This window comes from Sycon ciliatum, chromosome 4 (genome assembly GCF_964019385.1).
Source record: "Sycon ciliatum chromosome 4, ocSycCili1.1, whole genome shotgun sequence".
Taxonomy (NCBI): domain Eukaryota; kingdom Metazoa; phylum Porifera; class Calcarea; order Leucosolenida; family Sycettidae; genus Sycon; species Sycon ciliatum.
Genome location: NC_088646.1, coordinates 10041638 through 10063646, shown reverse-complemented (window position 1 = coordinate 10063646; position 22009 = coordinate 10041638). Strand labels below are relative to the sequence as shown.

Genomic DNA, 22009 nt, shown 5'->3' with positions numbered 1-22009 from the left:
TTGGCCGCAATCTTGGTACACGTTCCACAACAAGTAAGAGCAGCAGCCGTGTGCGTATAGGTGAGTTTGTAAGGAACAAGATATTGGTGGTACCCCTTGCGGCTTTGGTAGTATGCTTTTTTTCTGGGCATACCACCTGGGCTCCACAGTCAGCTTCAGATCGTTTGCAAAATGATCCATTCCAATTTTCAAACAGTTCTCAGTGAAGGGCTTCTATTTTCTGTATGTCAGAAATACAGTCAAACCTCTTTAGGACGAACACCAAGGGACCGATGGTATTTGTTCGTAATAACGGGAGTTCTTCTTATCCGTATTGTACACCCAGTGAATACACAGTGATTTATTCAACAGAGTTATGAACACTAGTTCTTCTAAACCGAAAGTTCGTCTTATCAGTGTTCTTCTTAACGAGGTTTCAATGTGGTGGTGCTGGTTTCCAAAGCAAATCAAGAGCAGCAGGAGCAACAGGAGCAGCACTATGTGCAATATGGTACACAGAAATAATTCATGGCCAGCAATCAAGGACATCTGAGAGTTGTAATTTTTGTACTCCTCCGAGGTGTGATTTTTGGCGTGCTGGGCCAAGCACAAGGAAGCCAACTGCAAAAAAACTGCAGAAAATCGTTGTTGTTTGATCCTTTGGTGTAATCTTTGTTTCTAGTCGAAGCTGGTTGCTGTTTGGAGCAGAAACGCTGAAATTTACTATTTTCTGCATGTACTCATACATGTACTCATGTACTCAGGCATGCAGTCTCACTCGTATTTTAGCTATTTTTCTGGAATGGATGCTGCTCTGCGCCCCTTGGTGAACATTTCCTGCGCTCGTGGAGCAGCTGAAAAGGACCACTGGTATGTCTGGTTCCTGGTTTGAAAGTGGAGAGTCGACTTTTGTGCCTTGAAAAAGGAGTAGAGAGCGATAAAGGTACGTCTGTGGCTGATTTTTGAGTGCTCCTCGTACATTTTTGATCGTGATAGAAATTCTCAGACCAAAGTCAGACCAAAGTCAGCGATGATGGTCGTACAGTTTTCTTGTGAATTTTTTAGTTGTTTCATCTCGTATCTATGTCAGTATCGTGATGGTGAAGTGGAGAGGGTGATTTTCTTCCTCTAGGCTTCGTTCGGCCGACTTTGCTTCGTCCTCGTTGAAAAGTGATCCTGAAAAAAAGGTCGATTCGCAAAATTATGTTGATTTTCAATGTACGAGATGACATGCGATTGCTGGCTATGTGAAGTACGTACGAGTTCCGGGCTTTGGTAGACTTCAGTTCCAACACCTCCAGTGTGACGGTCATCAGTGAGTATCCAACCTACATGTACAGTGCAGAACACCAGCCATTACCATACCAGCAATGCACAACAGTCAAAGTCAAAATGTATTCCCGGCATCCATCTACCCTATCTGCACAGTCCCAAGCAAACTAAAAAACACATGCAGACTGACTTGTGCAACTTCACAGCAGCGAGAAGAGAGCATGCCGCAGCTCATGTACTCACTTCAGAGCACACTTCAAACAAGTTTCAAGTCACTTCAATCTTCATCAGCCTTCATTACCCACAATATCCTGTGATCAAATGTTTGTGGTAATCACGAGATGGAACATGCTTCTGGAATACAGCACACTTTGGCTTCATCCCTTATTCCCTACTCCTGCAGTATCCAGTGAGCAGGGTACACAAGCATGTGCTTGCAGTTTGTCCCAATCCCGCAATACATATATAGACACATACACCTAACCCAGTTAACTCTATAGACCCATTGCGCAATGACGTAATTTGTACCATAAACACCCTTCACAGCCAGGGGGGGGGGGGGTCGTCTGGGGTGTTGAACAGTGCACTCCTGATCCCAGCATACTCACAAGCATTACTCATGCATTCCATATTTGGCTGTGAAGGATGTTTTTACGTCATTGCGCAATGGGTCCATTGGAAACAGGCTAGACGGCACAAGCAAGTGTTAACTTACGACTGAATGGCTCCAAATGCACAGCACCCAGTTCTATTACCTGCACTTCAGTGGTGGTGTGGGGGGAGGGGGCAAGTTGTATATTTAATATTGAGATTGAATGGCTTCAAAAGCACCACTAAGGAGACTACTAACGTTGACAAGAACTCTCACCATTATCATCGGTAACAGAACCACTGACAACACTGCCATCATGTTCACTCCTGGCATTGGCTGGTAGTTCAAATGCAGTGGCAAGACCAAAGTCGCCAACTTTCACGTTACCATCCACAGCAAAGAAGACATTTGAGGGCTGGGGCAGAGGGAGGGAAGAAGACACACACACACAAGGGAAGCACAAAGGCACTGCTGTTTCGTTTGGGTAGCATACACCAGAGGTGAAATGAACACACAGAATAATCATGTTCATCATAAGTTGCTGTGTCATACATGAATGTACAGATGCTAGTAACGTTTTAAAAGTATTTGCACGATGCCGGTGGATCTAGCCCGAGCACCTAAGAAGTGTCGCAAACCGTTTCGTGTTGCATGGAAGGGGGGGGGGGGGACTAAGCCAAAATTGCAAGTAATAGTTGACACTGTACATGTACATGCATAGGATTTGAATCGTCCAGATTAGCAAATGGTGTTCATTATGGTGGTGGTGGTGGTGGGGGTGTAGGGTCAGGGCACGAAATGAGCGATGTTCGTTTCAGGAACGACAAAAGCGTCTGTGACTACCCTTAGGTACAGCAAGGGCTAAGTAAACAGCCGCATTGTTTGAGTTTGAGTTCCACAAAGCAGGAACCAAAACCATTGGACACTGAGCCGGCAAAAGGAAAAAAAACTTTAGCCATAAGCCATGTTGACAAGGGCTGGGGAATCATTTCAGCGTGTAGCCATTTGCGACTGAACTTTTGCAATCTGGTACATTTCTACTATACATGTGCTATACAGGTCCTGGCTAAAAGGGGAAGTACAGGTCGTCCCCCGTTAATACGAGTCCGGTTAGTACATAAACCCCGTTAGTACATAAACCCCGTTAGTACATAAGAAATCTCAAGTCCCGGACGAAACGTGGTCACTTCCATACAAATTTTGTCGGTTAGTACATAAACCCCGTTAGTACATAACATTTCTCCGTACCCGCATGCCACCTACCTCAATAGTACATAATTTGTTGGTCTTTCGGCCTTCCAGTGGAGGCACATTGTGTTCTAGTTTCTACTTGTGGACGCAATTAGCTCAGAAATCAGAGCGCACATCACAAGCCGACAAAGCCTTGTTTTTTCCAAGTGAAAATTTCTGGTACACAAGCAAGTTATGTACACTTTCGTTTAGTACATAAACCCCGTTCATACATAACATTTATCAAGTCCCAGAGATTATGTATTAACGAGGGACGACCTGTATACCCTAAAATCAAATTTTCACCAGTTGTAGTCTTCGGGGTGCTGAGTCGAATGGTCTTGGTCCGAGGACGCTGAGACGCTCCCTTCCTCCTTTATTCCCAATCGAACTCGCGCACTTCCAACGAAACTGGGTGACTGCGCCCTACTAGATAGGGATTTGTATGGAAAAAGTCACTAAAAACGCCGTTTCGTTCTTATAAAAGTGCGAATGACTGCGATTGGTCCATATGTTGTAGTCATTTGGCCGCTGTGTCGACTGGTTTTGGTCCGAAAAGGCTGCAATGCAGCGTTCGGCCCGTTTTCCCAATCGAACACGGTTGAGTAAGCGGTCACGTGCTCATGCGTACACCAGTCGCCGAATCACCGTGCCTGCAGGCTACAATTTTCACATCAATGTTCAACTCAAAGGTTCAAAGCAGGGAGTCGTAAGAGGCTTTTACGACTCCCTGGTTCGAAGGTTCAACTCGAGTGACATAAATGGGCCCAAACAGGCTGTAAATGAACACGTGACCGCTTACTCAACCGTGTTCGATTGGGAATAAGGGCCGAACGCTGCATCGCAGCCTTTTCGGACCAAAATCAGTCGACTCAGCGGCCAAATGACTACAACATATGGACCAATCGCAGTCATTCGCACTTTTATAAGAACGAAACGGCGTTTTTAGTGACTTTTTCCATACAAATCCCTATCTAGTAGGGCGCAGTCACCCAGTTTCGTTGGAAGTGCGCGAGTTCGATTGGGAATAAAGGAGGAAGGGAGCGTCTCAGCGTCCTCGGACCAAGACCATTCGACTCAGCACCCCGAAGACTACAACTGGTGAAAATTTAATTTTAGGGTATACTTCCCCTTGAACCATGAGCTGTAGTACAGTGGACAATGACACACTGAAGGACCTTCCATAGGTGACACACACACGCACGCACGCACACACACACACACAAACACCCTTCCCGGCAGAGCTGCATTGGCTAGACCTCTGCTGCGCACTGCAAGATGCAGTAAATACCTTGAGATCACGGTGCATAAGACCCCGTGAGTGGACATAGCTGACAGCTGACACAACCTACAAGTGAAACACACACACACACACATGTGCGCGCATGCGCACGCACACACGTACATAAACACATATGCTCATGGTTAAATATTGCACTACCGTAGAATCCCGCGGATAAGCCCACCCGCATATAAGCCCATGCCCGCGCATAAGCCCAGGTTTAGCTCGAACATCACATAGCTTCATCGTACAAGCCCATGGGCCTAGGTCATACCAAGAGTCCATAAATTATGGACTCTTGGTCATACCATGTAAAGTTTTTTTTGTACATAACAAGTCATTTCAATACAATCATCGGTTGTTTTTGTTTGCACAGTGGTTTTCAACAATAGAGAGGTTAAGATGCACGTTATTACTGACGTGACGCGAAAGTTCAGCTCACGTTATTTGCTCACACGTCGAAAAATCAACGCGAGTGACCTGCTGCTCACGTCGAAATTTGGAGTTTTACGCCAAATTTGACGTGAAATTGCGCGTCACGTCGGAAATAACGTGCATCTTAACCTCTCTAATGTAATTCTCACTTCCTTGATACTTTTCAATAGCACATTTTCGGTGTCGGCGTATAAGCCCATGCCCGCGTATAAGCCCAGCGAAATGTCCTTGTGAAACATATAAGCCCATGGGCTTATCCGCGGGATTCTGCGGTAGTACGCGCTTGCACTCCTCGCTATAGCTGTGAGTCTACCCTTGTACACTGACGTCTGCATGTGTTATTTCTCGTTACATGTCCATTCGTAACATGGAAATTGTGGGCACAAGCTCCTTGGCTCACCATCTGAGTTCTTAATACATGTACATTCTATGTCTAGCCAGTCTAATATAATATTATCTTGTTCCATTTCCAGTTCTGTTCATTCTATACTTATTGCCATGATTTGTGTCCAGCGTATAGAGTCTTCACCATTCCCCCAGTTCAGTGCTTTCCATTGCGGGAGACCTATGCAGTACACATCTTCTTAGGTCTCTATTTGTCCCCATGACGTACGCGGTATTTCCTTTCTGTATCCTCTTCCATTTTATCTGACACCAGCACTATTTCTGCATCGCGTATGGCTAGCAGATATGCATATAATCAAGAGTACATAAACTAGAGTGTGCAACTCGGGATGGTTCCTGTGGGAGCGTAATTCGTGCACTACGTCATTTCTGACGGCATGGTAAGCCACAGGTACGGTGAAAAGTTGCGTAACCAGTCGCGGTGGTGCAGTTCACTGAGTTTGTCCTGATTTCGGTTTTTTGAGACGGATAGCCTGGTGACTTTACTTGTCGGTGGATGTACGCAGTCACACAAAACACCGAAATCTTGAAACAGGACGTCTAAAATCAAGCAAACTTGGCTGATTTCCGGGCTATGAAACATGAAAATTTGAGCTCTACGCAAGTCGCGGCTTGGCTGATCTCATCAGGGTGACGTAGTGCACGAACTGCGCTGTTTCAGATCTGATATGCACAGTTGCACACTCTGGTTTATGTACTCTTGATATAATGCAAGTATGGTGTCATTCGACTGCTTTTCATGTACTTGGTCCGGCTCATCGCAATTGTCGCTTATCTATCGCCACTAAGAACAGGAGTTTTTATTACCGCTCTGTGAAATTTTCAATAGGCATAGTGAGGAAGCATGATACATGAATACTCTCCGCCACAAGAAAAAAGTTTCAGCGATTGAATCTGGTGAAGCGAGTCGAAGAAAGGAAGCAAGGTAAGCAAAATGCACGAAATAAATCAGCGAAGGAGCGCGTTCTTGCACTCACACTCTTACAGGTCCAGAGTTCATTCACCTCTGCATCACTCGAGCTGCCGTGCTGTTACATGAGCTGACATTTGCTGGTGTCTAGCTGCTGGCGTAGACTGGTACAGTGGTAGAGTATCTCTTGCTTTCTCAGCCTGTCGTATGGCAGCAATGGGAAAGGAACAGTTGTGGCTGTCACTTCGGTGCTTGAAGGAACCGTGGGCAGTGTGACCTGTGTGTCGCCACAGTGTGTTTCAACAAAGCCTTAGAATGAGGAATCCTCTCCAGACAGCTGTCATACGCTCCACTGGATACGCTGACCACGACTCTCGTAATGCTGCTGCTACTAGTGCTAGGTCCACAAAGCGCATCAAAAACACCTTTCTTCTTCAGCATGACGCTCATACTCCTCTGCCGTGCACGCGTGCCTGTCACGCTCTCCAGGATGTCAGTTGCCCCTACCACAGTTCCGGTCTTCGGGTCGCTGCGTTTGGATTTTTTTGGCAACACAGACAGATTCCCACTTCCCAAAAAGGTCGAACACATCGCGATTCAAAGCGCTAGTCGCGATCATTTTTTCTTTGGTGCCCCCTTTGATCTTGCCATCACAACCTCCCAAGCAAAAGTAAGTTATTGGACTGGGTTTTACCTGTTAAAAGGTGCGTGGGAGATAAGCGACAATTGCGATGAGCCGGACCAAGTAGTGCAATCCATCATTGCACTGGCATCAAGCTTCTACATGTTGCCGTTCAAAGTGAAGGACCAACTACTTTGAAGTAGGAAACTTTTGCTAGAACTTCCGTTGTGCTTCTAAAACCTTAAAACCATTGTTAATGTCATGTATGTACCGGTACCCATTATTGGGTTGCGAAAAAATTCAAAGTCTGACATGCGGCTTATCCTCTGAATGCCAACAGAAATACGAGTTTTGGGCCCGAAATGGGAGGGTGTGCGGCTTAGACCCCGGTGCGGCTAACACCCTGAAAAATACGGTACCTACTACATACCCATCCACACCAGCGATGACTCACACGCACACACAAGTACACGTACACAGGCATACCTGATAGAAGATTCTCATGCAGACGGCGATGTCGCGGTCGTTGTCACACAGGCACAGCCACTGCTTCAGGTCATGCTCTCGACACAGCTGCATCTGGATGAAGAGGTACATGCGGGACTGCTGCTGCTGACGCTGCTCAGTATGCTGGTGATGCCGGTCATGATTCGGTTTTAGAGGAGCAAGTCCAGCATCACTTGCCGAGCTGCAGCCAGGCATGAACAAGTCTCCATCTCCATCGTCTACAAAGTGGAAGAACATGAAGGCAGAACGGCAACTTACTAGTACCGTAAAATCCCGCCAGAGCGCCCCTACCTCCTCGACACTTCAGGTGGGGAGGGGCGGATGGGCGAGTCCTACTTGCCGCATTCAGTGCTACATGAAAAAGTACTCACCCTACGAAAACTGCTCGTGCATCTCGTACACCGACCAAAGGTCAAGAGCCAGGAGTCGTACAGACCCGACAAAACGCAGGGTTTGTGCGATCCCTGGTCAAGAGGGTGGGCACTGTTGCGTACATTTCCAACGGGGTTGAGCACGTGTCTGCAGTACAGTACGGCATCACAGACTGCGACAGAGTCATACGAGGATACAATCAATCACGTCCCTGACAAGAAGTCAGGGAGGGGCGGATGGGAGAGACGGGGCGCTCTGGCGGGATTTTACGGTAAGTGTGACTACGTTAGCAACCGGCAGTATTTCAGAGTCATGGAAGACTGAACACATCCTCCCGTGCACAGCACACATCTTTCAATCTGAAAGCAGTTTAGCAACTAGTAAACACGTCTTTGACTTTCAATTGTTATCATCGTGTGGAAGTGATGCGGTAGAAGGGAAAGACATTTGTGTTACGAACCCCAGCATGACCCCCCCCCCCCCCCCCTCCTCCTCTCAGCTACATTTTCCTGGTACGATCCACTGCATTGTCCGAAATGTCAACTGCTCTTCTGTTTATAGACTTACCAGATGCAGAGCTTGCGCCATACATAGAGCTATCTTGTTGTTCATCTTCAGAGCTGGATGCTATTGTTGCAAGCTGGCTGCAGTGCATGCCCCTTGATGAATTCAGCGAGTTCCGAGAGCGAGCGGACGTGCTGCTGCAAAACACAATTCCGGTGGAGTCATCGGTGAAGTGATCCAAAGATGGCTTTCTTGGCATGTGTTTACGACAATGATGGCGTCCTATGTTGTGTAGGGGGGTTGATGAGTGACTACCAGTAAATGAATCGGCCGTTGAAGACTGAGCGGAGGCCTGCAAGATACATGACAGCAGATGAAACGGTGTACTTCAGTCAATTACTCCCACAATGGGGCAAGTCCAGTTCTGCTTGAATACCATATGTGTTGACTAGATCTACTGCTCACATAAATATGAAAGTACTCAAATCTGTGGACAGCAACTGTTTCGCTCTGTTAGAGCTCCTCAACACAGCTCAGAGGACCGAAGCGCAGCTCTTCGCAATGAAATACGTTTCCGTGAAGCAAAGCATTTTTATAAAGAGCTGCAAACCCCGCCAAGAGTGCTCGAAACGCTCCAAGAGCAGTGAGCGTTTCACAAGGCGAGCGGCAAGGGTTCGCGCTAAGGCAAGAGTGCTCAACCTAACAACATTGCTGACGCTAGGGAGCATAATACTCAAATCTGTGGACAGCAAATGAAAGTAGATGACAGTTCAGTTAGGCGCACAAGGACAACCAACCAAAAGGACACTGACAGCAACATAGACAACAATGCCACGCCAGTTGTCCTCACCTTATCGGCCGGGCCAAAACGTTCGTCAGCTGAACCCGAGGATACACTGAAGAACACATGCGTACGCATATGTGCACACGCGGGTGCACACACACACACACACACGAGTGCACGCACGCACACACGCACACACACACACACACACGCACACACACACAAGTGCGAGCATGCCCACACAGTGCACACAGAGTCATTAGAGTACTGCAACTTCAAGTCAGGTAGGCAGCAGTTCTCCCTACTTTCTAACTTACTAACAAACTGTGAGTGTCATGCACTTGGCAATCATCAGGTGACCGATGACAAACTGCTCTGCTCATTTATGTGCATAAACCCTGCCATTTAGGCAAGGATTATCTTGCCTTCCTTCACAACTACTGTACTTCAAAGCATCTCAGTGCATACGAGTACAATGACATAAGGATGACGTGAACATGGGAACGGGGCACACAATCATGATGGAAACCTTACCCGTAGATTGAGAAGTCGCTTTGCTCTGCCGCACAGTCCGGTGAAGCTATGGCGACAGGGTAATCGAAAGGTAGGTCCTCCATCCAAGCATTGTAGTAGCGCACGATGTTCTGATGGTCCAGAGCGGCCAGTGCTTTCACCTCACGCATCACTTTACGTTGGTCCTCAGAGCTACGCCAAAGGATACCCAGAGAACAGAAAACATGAGAAGATAATGAGGACGATGTGCACAGATAAGGGCGCACACAGATACATGTACACACACACACACACAACATACATACACACGCAAACACGCGTGCCCCCAACTCACTTGGTAGGCAATCGAATTCTCTTGACAGCGTACGGCTGACCATCAAAGGCATTGCGTACGTGGAACACTTTGCCAAATCCACCACGGCCCAAATAGCGGATAGTCTCAAAGTCGTTGTCAAATCTAAGCACAGAGAGAAACAACAGTGAATTAGAAAATGCTCCCATGAATTGATGAAGACCTAACATTACCATGAGCTGACTACAGTCACATTGCATGGCAACGCAGCTGAGAGCCGGAATCCAGGCACAGCAAGAAGGCAGCAATACCTGTGCCTGTGGTGAAGTAAAATAAAGACAACATAACATTCTTGCCTGTTCGATAGCTACACAACAACAGTGCTGTAACCATACAAGTACTGGTCAACACATACAAGTACTGGTCAAAACATACGTGTACACGTACATGTATATGTAGTTGCTAAATTCCCATTCGACATCCTGGCCATGTAAATGTTACAAATGCCATCAGGGAAACTGCTTTGCCAGTAATTTTCTTCAAACCTTCAGCTGAAGGGTACTCTGAAGACTGCTACAACATGGTAGTGAATACAGTCAATGTATTGTAAGAAAGAGAATGGTGGGAACGGCGTGAGCATTATTGGGAGCACCTGCCTTCTTACGCCCTTGCAACAGGTTATACCTCAGGCGGGGAGGCATGAATATGCAACATGCACTCAGAAAGGACTAGAGCCATGTGTGAAGATCAGCTAACAGCTAGAAGCTTCAGGTAACAACATAGAAATGCCCTATCTAACAGTTAGGTGCCATGATGGAGTATCACCGTAGGACCTAGCCAGCACTAAATCATGCCAGGGCTGCCTCATGGCTGTCGTTCATGATTTCAGCTGGGGCCGGGCATGGTGTCATACAAGTGAAATATTGCCGTCTTTCATGAAGAGGGCTGCTAGATTCAGGAGAAAGGCTTACCTTGACGGGGTGTGCCCTTGGTCTGAGTTGGTGCTGGACTGATGCTGCAAGGACTGCAATTCACACAGAGGGTAGGGCGTGCAAAGGGACACACACATGATAGGAATGACAGTGACATGAAATGTAAGAGGCGATGAAGTTGCAAGTTTACTCAACACCTAGTAGGCTACATGTACACTCCACGCATAGCAGAGCAGATTGTTATGCCTGGTGACTGCTTGCATTCACAATACCATACAGGGCCAAAAGATTAAACACACCGCAGAGTTTGGACCACACATGGTGCCATGGACCATGTATGGTGTTTGAACTGTGTAGTTAGTCTGGACCAGATACACGTACAGTGTTTGGACAGCAAACAACAAGGACAGTCAAGGCTTGTTTGCTGCTACTTCAAGTTTCATACTCTCGCAATCATCAGGCAAGAACAGACCAACAAAAACAAAACAAAAGGATTGTCCTTGTTGCTCTGTATTACGCTCTGCCTCTGCGGTGTTGAGCACTGTCAGCACACTGGGTACATCCTCCAATAAGTGCAACCTACAAAAAACTCTGGATACCATACTAACGAGATGTAACCCTTGTCCACCATGAAGTGCTGGATTAGTTCAGGTTATAACAGCCATCGTGACTACCTTCATGGACGGAGACGAAATTCACTTCAAAAATGATATGCGTAGCAAAGCCATTGTGGCTGCATGTACAAGAGACAACTTACAATGCGTCGCTGCAGCAGTTAGTCTGGGGGCCAGGGGGATTATTTTTGAAGTTTCGTTCCGGGTAAGAGGGCACCAAGTTTTGTCGATTTGAGTGTCAAGTATCTTCAAAATGCTGGAAGATGGTATGCCATTCAATCAAAATTTCCATCGGGAAGGTCATACAATGAAGGTGGAAAGAATTGATGATGGTTGCCATGGCTACACATCAGTTAATTCAAATATACAGGAGAACTATGCGATATTTTGACAAAATTCCTGCTGGATATAAACATATCCAATACGTATGACTGGTTGGCCAAGTTTGACTGAAAACAAATAAACTTCAGGGCCTCAAAGGTGAATTATAAAATCGGATCTACTGGAACTATACATTACTGTACATACGTAATTAAATATGCATGCATACACCGACAACTGTACAAATATATTGGTGACCAGGGTACATGTGACATCTATAAAGCCTTTTAGAAAAGAGATAGAAATGAATAGAGTAGTCTGTGACCAATGGTGATCTAAATAAATGGATATACATGTACATGTACATGCCTGAGATGGCATGAAACTTTGTTGTGACTGATCAAGCCATCTGTTGTTCTGACAAGTGTGTACATGTACATGTACATGTATGTATGTATGGCGAAGAGGAAAATGTAGAGGGAAATAGAGCACGCCAAAGCAGTTCTCTAAGTACCTATCAGTTGGTAGCAACAAAGAAGAGCTCGTGGCATTCTTTGGTGGTGAAGTGGCAGCTCCCGGACAACCTGACAAGGTGCCCCCAGGCAAGGAACTGGTTGTCACTGCGGGCCAAGAGTCACAATTGTCAAGTCGGCTGGTGCAAGCATGGCGTTTACTGCTGTGGAGGAGTTGCTGTTAACCCAGGAACTCTCTTCCACTGCCTCACATCAAGAGCTGACATTGATTGTGGCTACGAGCTCCTCCAGCAGGGCATTGATGCGTTTTCCCGTTGGGGACATAAGTGGAGGATCAAATTTGAGCTCTCCAAGACGCAGGCTATGTCTATAGGCCACCATCGCCAGCCCTGGGAGCTCCCTCGAGCAACATTTGACGGCACACCGGTCAGTGAAGAGAGTCGGCTGAAACTCCTGGGAGTCACCTTTGACGACACCCTGAGCTACTCCTTCCACCTCCGCTCCCTAGCTTCCCGTGCTAACCAGCGGATTGGCTTCCTGAAGCGAGCGTCTCCCATTCTGGTCGCCGAGAGCCGCCAACGCGTCTACAACGGCTTTGTGCGACCCACACTCGAGCATTGCCCCTTAGTGTGGATGGGCTCACCCTCGTCCCATCTTAAGAAGCTGGACCAGATCCAGCGAAGGGCCCTCTACATCATCGGAGCAGGTACTTGGCTCCCTAGCCTGGCACTCCGTCGCCTGGTAGCTGCACTTGCCTATACCTACAAGCTCTGCTATCTAGATGCATCCAGCCCTCTGAAGCAGATGCTGCCCAAACCAGCCACTCACCGTGCCCCCAAGACAAGACCTACCCGTCAGTCTCTCCAGCTGCAGGATTCCCATCCATACCAGATGACAACTGGCCTGCCTGCCAACACCCGGAATAGCTGTCTCCAAGGATTCCCTGCTTGCACCGTTGCAACATGGAATGCCCTGCCACCAGACCTGTTCCACCACCCACCCGCCCAGCCCCTAATGCAAAACTTTAAGAAAAAGGTGTACCGTCACCTTCTTGCTCAGGACTGGCTCTCTGCTACTGATGCACTTTGAATCGGTTCACCAACGCTTTCCCTGTTCTTATTAGTGTTCAGCTGCTTACCTTATAACCCTGCTGCCATCATCACCAATATTCTGATTCCCATGCACATGTCCCAGAACCTGCTATCCTTCGCAGTCCCCATCACCAAGAGCACTGTGCTCTTCTATCTCCCAGCTCTCTCTCTCTCTCTCTCTCTCTCTCTCTCTCTCTCTCTCTCTCTCTATCTCTCTCTCTCTCTCTCTCTCTCTCTCTCTCTCTCGCTCTCTCGCTCTCTCTCGCTCTCTCTCTCTCTCTGTCTCTCTCTGTCTCTCTCTGTCTCTCTCTCTCTCTCTCTCTCTCTCTCTCTCTCTCTCTCTCTCTCTCTCTCTCTCTCTCTCTCTCTCTCTCTCTCTCTCTCTCTCTCTCTCTTCTTCTTCTCTTCTTCTCCCCCCCCCCCATCTCCCGATAATTATTAGCCCCCGTTTTCTTTCGACACGTTTGCTGTGCAGTGAAGCCGAGACCCTAGGTCGGTGGAGCACATCAGATCCCGTCACCACGTCCACGATTCATACCTGCGATGCTGCACCGCTGCTTTGCATGTCATGATTGGAAGCTGTGGCCTTAGTAAAAAAAGGGGGGGGGCACCAACCTGCACCCACCTCCACCAGCAACGTACGCGGGATAACATGGCTAACAGAACAAGCAATGATGGCAACATCGGTATCTCGTGTTCTTATCAGAACGGTCTCATACCCACTGACAGCTGCATGCCTTGCATGAAGGAGCAGTCTGGTGTCAGCCTCTTCCTGGGTTAACAGCAACTCCTCCACAGCAGTAGACGCCATGCTTGCACCAGCCGACTTGACTATAATTATTATGCACTCTTGGCCCGCAGTGACAACCAGTTCCTTGCCTGGGGGCACCTTGTTCAGGTTGTCCGGGAGCTGCCACTTCACCACCAAAGAATGCCACAAGATCCTCTTTGTTGCTACCAACTGATAGGTACTTAGAGAGAACTGCTTTGGCATGCTCTGTTTCCCTCTACATTTTCCTCTTCGCCATATATACATGTATTAGTGTCTATCCATTAGATCACCATTGGTCACAGATTGCTCTATTCATTTCTAACTCTTTTCTAAAAGGCTTTATAGATGTCACATGTACACTGGTCACCAATATATTTGTACATTTGTCGGTGTATGCATGCATATTTAATTACGTATGTACAATAATGTATAGTTGCAGTAGATCCGATTATATAATTCACCTTTGAGGCCCTGAAGTTTATTTGTTTTCAGTCAAACTTGGCCAACCAGTCATACGTATTGGATATGTTTATATCCAGCAGGAATGTTGTCAAAATATTGCATAGTTCTCCTGTAAATTTGAATTAACTGATTTGTTGCCATGGCAACCATCATCAATTCTTTCCACCTTCATTGTATGACCTTCCCGATGGAAATTTTGATTGAATGGCATACCATCTTGTAGCATTTTGAAGATACTTGACACTCAAATCGCAAAAACTTGGTGCCCTCTCACTCGGAACGAAATCTATTAGACGTGACTTTTTCCTAACTTGGCCCCCGGACTAAGTGGTGTTGGGAGTGGAGGGAGGCTCAGAGTAGTTGTCAGACTTGAAGATAGCAGGCTCTGAACTGCAGGCCGCTTGACCATTTCATCATTGGGACGCTGCAAAGAGAAGGAACATGAAAACCATCACTGGAGGTTACTGTAGAAATGAACTGTTGATCTAGCAGACTAGCTAGCACATCCAAATACATGTGCCTTTCATCATCCCTCACAAATTCCTAGGCTCAGACAGAAAAGAGTTCTCGTAGGGTAAAACTGTCCCCTATGCTGTCCCTGAGCCCGTAGGCTCTTTGTTCAGTGAGCAAGAAGTATATTAGGCCTTGGCGGATAATGCTCGAAAAGGTGGCAGATTCTGCTTTTTTTGCACCGAAATTGGCAGAACCATACAAACCTTATGGCGGGCAATTTCTCGAATTCTGCTCCATTTCTTTATCCACATACCAAACATGCATAAAATTACCAGAAAATGTACTTAATTCTGCCAATTTTTCTGCCGGCATTATCCGCCAAGCCCTAAAGTATATTAGCAGGTATCTGTCAGAGACTGGTGATGTACATTCAAACAGTGACTGCAGGAAGGCAGACTAATAACAGGACTTCTCTTGTTTGTGCCGGGGGAGTGCTTCAAAGCTCAAACTACGATAACACCATGAGCCATAAAAATACTTACGTCTGTTTGATGAGGACGAGTGAAGGCCTTGTAAGCCAGCACGCTCACAAAACTTGACGTCAGCATAAGCCAAATAGCCTCCATCCTGCAACAGAAAGAATATCGGAGTTGAAACAGAGTATGACTGTACTGAACCACCAATACTGAGTACGCATTGGTGTGCGCACTATAGGCACCAATACAAACTAACGTACTCAGCCAATGCACTTGTGGCAATGTTTTTTTCGGTTCTCCCCATTAGCCGCCGCAAGAACAGCAGCAGGGGTACTTGTAAGATTAAACAAGCGTGACAAAGCAGCAAATGTGTGACCCTTACCAGCAAAGACGAAGAGTTACAACGTCAGGTGTCTTGTCGTTTTCATGCTGATACTGAAGGTGGTTGGCCTCAATATCTAAGTGTGGTGAGGAGAAGGCATGTAGAGGTGGCATCCAACGACCACTAGTAGGGCTAATGGATGAGCCTGTGTTTGGAAGAGCATAGAAAGATAACAAAGAACACATAAAGAGCAAGATTGATGGCACCGCACAAGAATGACTTGTCCGCGAATGTGGCGCCAATATTCACAACAAGAAATGCACTTGGCTCAGTGCCAATGCATACAGTACACATACTGGTAATATCAGGAGCCCATCACCCGAAGAGTTTGCAACTGCCTGTATTATCTCCACCTAGTGCTGTGCTGGCAGAGTCTTTCCAGTAGACTACACTCGTGTGGGTTATGTACTCTTGGTAGTATCAGTGTGACCTGTTTCCCCAGCTGATGGTCAAAAATGAAGTACAGCAAAATGAGTTTGTACCTATTTGCAACCAGTACAAGAAAGAAATAATTGTAGACATATACTTGTACTGAGAGTAACTTCCGGTTTAGTGTAGGAGGGCGGAAAGGGGGGCCTAACCAGGGACTCAAGCCCTGCCAAGGCATGGAGCTGGTAGTGTTTCCACATCCCTCGGAAGCACCAACCTCAGGCGCAGCAAGACACGTTGCAAACTATTTTCACTTCATAGGCACCAAAGAGCGTAATTTAAAGGGGAAGTATACCCTAAAATCAAATTTTCACCAGTTGTAGTCTTCGGGGTGCTGAGTCGAATGGTCTTGGTCCGAAGAAGCTGAGACGCTCCCTTCCTGCTTTATTCCCAATCGAACTCGCGCACTTCCACCGAAACTGGGTGACTGCGCCCTACTAGATAGGGATTTGTATGGAAAAAGTCACTAAAAACGCCGTTTCGTTCTTATAAAAGCACGGATGACCACGATTGGTCCATATGTTGTAGTCCTTTGCCCGCTGAGTCGACTGGTTTTGGTCCGAAAACGCTGCGATGCAGAGTTCGGCCCTTATTCCCAATCGAACACGGTTGAGTAAGCGGTCACGTGCTCATTTACAGCCTGTTTGGGCCCGTTTATGTAACTCAAAGTTGAACCTTTGAACCAGGGAGTCGTAAAAGCCTCTTACGACTCCCTGCTTTGAACCTTTGAGTTGAACCTTTATGTGAGAAATGTAGCCTGCAGGCACGGTGACCAGGCGACTGGTGTACGCATGAGCATGTGACCGCTTACTCAACCGTGTTCGATTGGGAATAAGGGCCGAACGCTGCATCGCAGCCTTTGCGGACCAAAACCAGTCGACTCAGCGGCCAAAGAACTACAACATATGGACCAATCGCGGTCATCCGTTCTTTTATAAGAACGAAACGGCGTTTTTAGTGACTTTTTCCATGCAAATCCCGATCTAGTAGGGTGCAGTCACCCAGTTTCGGTGGAAGTGTGCGAGTTCGATTGGGAATAAAGGAGGAAGGGAGCGTCTCAGCTTCCTCCGACCAAGACCATTCGACTCAGCACCCCGAAGACTACAACTGGTGAAAATTTGATTTTTAGGGTATACTTCCCCTTTAAGGTGGCTGGGGCGGTACAGTTTTTTTGGGAAAATTTTGACTGCATTTTTGAGTTTATCGGCAAGGCAGAGATGAAATTTGAAAATGTTTTCTGGTGAATCTCTGGAGAATAGCCTTCTCTAGCTTGCTATAGTTTTATTTTTACTTTTGGACAAAATTTGAAAACGTTTTATGAAAGGTTCGTGTTATTTTTTCGTGCCAAAATCACCTGGTCACCACGCCAGCAGGCGACAACTTTCACACCAAGGTTCAACTTGAGTTCAACTCGAGTGACAGGACTGCACCCAAAAAAGGTCAAACAGGCCAGTAAGTTGTACCCTGCAGGCACGGTGACCAGGTGACTGGTGTACGCAGGAGCACGTGACCGCTTCTTCAACCATGTTCGATTGGGAATAAAGGAGGAACGCTGCATCGCAGCCTTTTCGGACCAAAACCAATCGACTCAGCGTCGAAAAGACTACAACATATGGGCCAATCGCGGTCATCCGTGCTTTTATAAGAACGAAATGGCGCTTTTAGTGACATTTTGCATACAAATCCCCATCTAGTAGGGCGCAGTCACCCAGTTTCGGTGGAAGTGCGCGAGTTCGATTGGGATTCAAGTAGGAAGGGAGCGTCTCAGCTTTCTCGGACCAAGACCATTCGACTCAGCACCCCGAAGAGTAAAACTGGTGAAATATTTCCCGTAGCTATGCAGAAGACGTTACTTCAGTAACGTCTGGCGCTAGCCAGGGTCCACACAGCTTTAATTTGGTATTTGTTTGTTTGTGTGTTTGTTTGTTTGTGTCACGCCTGGCGCTATCCGTATCTGACGGCAAAAAAGCATAGGATGTTATAAATTTTTCAATTCTCCTATTTTTTTTCAGGCATATCCTAGGATTCGAACCCGCACTATCGCCCTACATGCATTCCCCCATACACTTCGCATTCACACCCATTCTTCCAAGTTGCTTCACGTTATTATCTTGCGTTTGAAAGCCCTATTTGAATATTGCGGCAGCTAGACGGTGTTGTATTACCCTCGATCGTACCTGTCCCGTACCTATCCCCTGCCGTACCGTGCCATCAAAGACGGCTGGCCACAATGCATATTCAAATAGGGCTTTCAAATGCAAGATCACAATGTGAAACAACTTGGAAGAATTAGTATGTATGCGAAGTGTATCGGGGGATGCATGCAGGGCGCACCATAGTGCGGGTTCGAATCCCAGGTTTTAAAAAAAGGATTTTTTTTAAAGAATTTATAACATCCCTATGCTTTTTTTTGTCTAGGGCTGCGTTCGTTTTTAGCTACCTGGTAGAGTAGAGTAGAGTCACTCTACCGATAGAGGTAGATGGTAGAGGCAAGTGTACGAACGCTGTTCTACCGGATCTAGTAGTTTACACGATGTGTACGTGAAATGTTTCTTTTTTTTATGGAGTTGTGTACAAATCCTTGATCTTGCTGGAAATCCCGTAGCTCTACCAACTTCTACCGGATTCTACCAACTTTTTCCCGGTAGAGCCGGTAGAGGAAAGTAGAATCTACCCTTTTGAGTAGAATTTTTTTTCAAAAAACGAACACCTCTACCAAAAGAAGTAGTTTCTACCCAAACCTGTAGATTAAAAACGAACGCCCCCTAGGTCATCAAGGCAAAAAAGCATAGCGTAGGGCCCTAGGCCCTGAGCTTCCTAGCTTTCTCGTAATTTTTGCCTTAACTTCCCCTTTAAGTTTTTTTTTCTCCAGAAAACAGCTGTAATGACCCGAATTCGACTCATCGTGAAAGCAACCACGCAATGAGATTCAGCAGCCAAAGATGGGCTCCGAATTATTCTAGAGTTCTGTAAGAACCATGATTTGTCCTGCGAAGGATTTGGCACTTTCGTTAGTTGAGCAATCATGGCTTACAACTCGTGGCCTAGAGTCACAAGTGTTGTCGTACGTCGGCAACACCAAGTACAAGTCGTCAACATTGTACTCACTACACTGTTGAGCTTGAGGGGACCCTGCTTAGGCTGCGTTTACACGACAACGCTGGGGGCGAGAACGCAACGAAATCCTTTCGGATCCAGGGTTCATTTACACGGTACGCGGAGCAAAACGTAAAAGTTGTACACCAAAACGGAAGAAAACCAAAACGCTGGCCAAGGTGGAAGAATTTGAAAACGGAAATGTTGTGCCGGATAAATTTGGGTGTGTAAACAGTCGAAACGGTGTGCTGGCCTCGTTTTCCGTCACGTTTGTTTCGTTTTCGGCCGTTTGCACGGATCCGACAATCCAAAAAAATGTTTTTACAATTTTCGTCATGTGACGTGTGTTGTCGTGTGCCTGTTTTCAAACATTACTTGAGTGTGTAGCAAGAAGGACCCATGAGTGTGTGTGATCCCCGGTAGCCTAATCGGTAGGGCACTGTCCCGGAAAGACAGGGGTGCTGGGTTCGAATCCCGCTCGTGGATCCTTCTTTTGCAACATTGGCGCCTGGCAATGGCTCGAACCCACGACCCATCGTACCCCCCGCGAGCTAGGTACGGCGTGAGGACACAGCCTGTTGGGGCGGGGGAGCAGTGTAGCAAGAAGGACCCATGAGTGTGTGTGATCCCCGGTAGCCTAATCGGTAGGGCACTGTCCCGGAAAGACAGGGGTGCTGGGTTCGAATCCCGCTCGTGGATCCTTCTTTTGCAACAAGTGTGATTGGTGCTTCCACGGCAACACTTGGCACATGACAAACTTTGGCGGATTCTTTGCTCTCGTGTAGACGCTTGAAAACGATACAAACGGAGACCACCTCGGATCGGCTTTGATCGTGTAAACGTACGAAAACGAAAAAAGAAATGCGGGACTGAAAACGGAAAACTGGCCGTGCGTTGTCGTGTAAACGCAGCCCTAGTCCTGCAAAGGAGCTGATACCTTTGTTAGTCGAGCAAGCAAGGCCCCTCTTCTCGCGTCGTAAGACGTAAAGGGTCCTGCAAGTGCTTCGCGCACTGCGGACTCCGTTATCCCTTTTTGGGAGAGGTCACGGCTTGACCGTGAAGCACCCTACGGGGCAATGAGAGGGAAGAGCCTACGGGCAGGAGATGAAGGGTGACCATCAATCAAGGCAGCGCACGAAGGCGGCAAGCTCTGGCTGCAGCAACTTCCGACAGCGTACTCCAGGCCCGTCGTACGAAGAGCCTCGGAGATAAATAATATTAGCAATACTATCCTGTAATGTGGGTGAGCGAGCTCCCCGGAACTATACTAAATATTTACTACTAATTATTGTATCACAATTATACTTTAACAAAATCACATAAAAGCAGCCTTCTCCAACGAATAAAGTATCTTTGATCGCTCCCCTTCAACCTTCGACTACCTTGTGTGAGCCGGAAAACAGGTGAGCTACTTATCTGCTTGAGTCAACTATATTGGTTGACGACCTGGTGCCACTAGATGGACCACCAGCCATGACATTGGGTGCTGTGACCAGGATCAAGCGATAATGCTAAAACATTGTTATGTGTGTCTCCTTCTTGAACAGAGTCGAGAATGGCTGACAAACAGCAAAAGCGTGGCCCACCCGAGGCGCGACTCCCACGACATGCCGCGCATCAGCAAGACCTGATCGTTGCCTTGCAGGCAGGTGCCTCAGCATTGGAGGCCTTGCATCGGCATTCACAGGCTCAGAAGCTCCGGGCTATTGCAGGCGGGCTAACGTCCATCTTGATGGCATTGAAGAAATTCTCTGCAGCAATCGAAGAGGGGCCTCCCCCGCAACGGCGACAACGCCTCGCAATCGTGCACATGCAGATGCAGTCACTGCAGCCCGAGACGCCGCAAAGGCCGAACGCGAACGCCTGACGGCAACAACCGACGCGGCCGTCGACGACGCCGCCAGCTTGGCCTCGGCCGAAGCCGAGATGTTATCGTAATTAACTTGAAAGATGGCCCTTGAGGCGAACTTGAACAAACTTGTGTTTTTGTGTGTCAAAGCATGAGGGTTGATATTGGACTAGTGGTATAAACTAGCTCCAAGGACTGCATGTACAAGGTAGTCAAACGAGGACGCACCCCAGCATGCTGCGTAGATCCACACTCCTGTGCTTTCGAGTCAGGAATGGGAGAAATCAGACTAGAAGTAAGTTGTACTCATAGTCTGACTAAAAAACAGCGTAGCCTGGCCAGATGGGGTCAGCAGGAACGTCGATTCAGGAAACTTCTCAACGGGAAGTGAATAAGGGGTGACTCGTCACACCTGAGCGGTACTCGAGGACCAGTAGACCCTCTACGGTCACTTGGGATCGCAACATTGCACAGTGTACTACTGATACAGTGACTGGCGACAGTCCGCATTTAGATTGTGTGCGCAGACGCTGCGCAGGCCGCGCCACGGCGCCGAATGCAAACTGGCGCTGACACGTCAGCAGCCCAGGGATAAAAGAGACCGATGTGGGGTTAGGAAATCATTCCACCTTCGGGTCTGCCTAAGAAGCTTAAACAGCCTCTCCTTCAAGCTTTGCTTGCCTCTCGTGCTTATTACTAATTATTAGATCACAATTATACTATAACAAAATCACATAAAAGCCGCCTTCTCCAACGAATAAAGTATCTTTGATCGCTCCCCTTCAACCTTCGACTACCTTGTGTGAGCCGGAAAACAGGTGAGCTACTTATCTGCTTGAGTCAACTATATTGGTTGACGACCTGGTGCCACTAGATGGACCACCAGCCATGACACAGCAATTCGAGTAGTATTTAGGTTGTACGTCATTGAGTACTACTTTTTGACTCTGCAAGTCAAAG

The 22009-nt window shown here is 47.3% G+C and overlaps 1 protein-coding gene across 2 annotated transcripts in view; it reads right to left on the bottom strand.

Moving 5' to 3' along the window:
- Window positions 1-22009, bottom strand: part of LOC135814397 (eukaryotic translation initiation factor 2-alpha kinase 3-like) — a 29223-nt gene that overhangs the window by 3417 nt on the left and 3797 nt on the right. For both annotated transcript variants that reach the window (XM_065327507.1, XM_065327508.1), the window contains exons 5-17: window positions 15676-15820; window positions 15360-15444; window positions 14694-14788; window positions 11389-11407; window positions 10671-10723; window positions 9742-9864; window positions 9429-9599; window positions 8961-9006; window positions 8174-8462; window positions 7214-7452; window positions 4365-4421; window positions 2120-2258; window positions 1240-1307 (exon numbers count right to left, since the gene is read on the bottom strand). In XM_065327507.1, coding sequence (XP_065183579.1) covers window positions 1240-1307; window positions 2120-2258; window positions 4365-4421; window positions 7214-7452; window positions 8174-8462; window positions 8961-9006; window positions 9429-9599; window positions 9742-9864; window positions 10671-10723; window positions 11389-11407; window positions 14694-14788; window positions 15360-15444; window positions 15676-15820 — 1529 coding nt within the window. The remainder of the gene's footprint in view (window positions 1-1239; window positions 1308-2119; window positions 2259-4364; window positions 4422-7213; window positions 7453-8173; window positions 8463-8960; window positions 9007-9428; window positions 9600-9741; window positions 9865-10670; window positions 10724-11388; window positions 11408-14693; window positions 14789-15359; window positions 15445-15675; window positions 15821-22009) is intronic.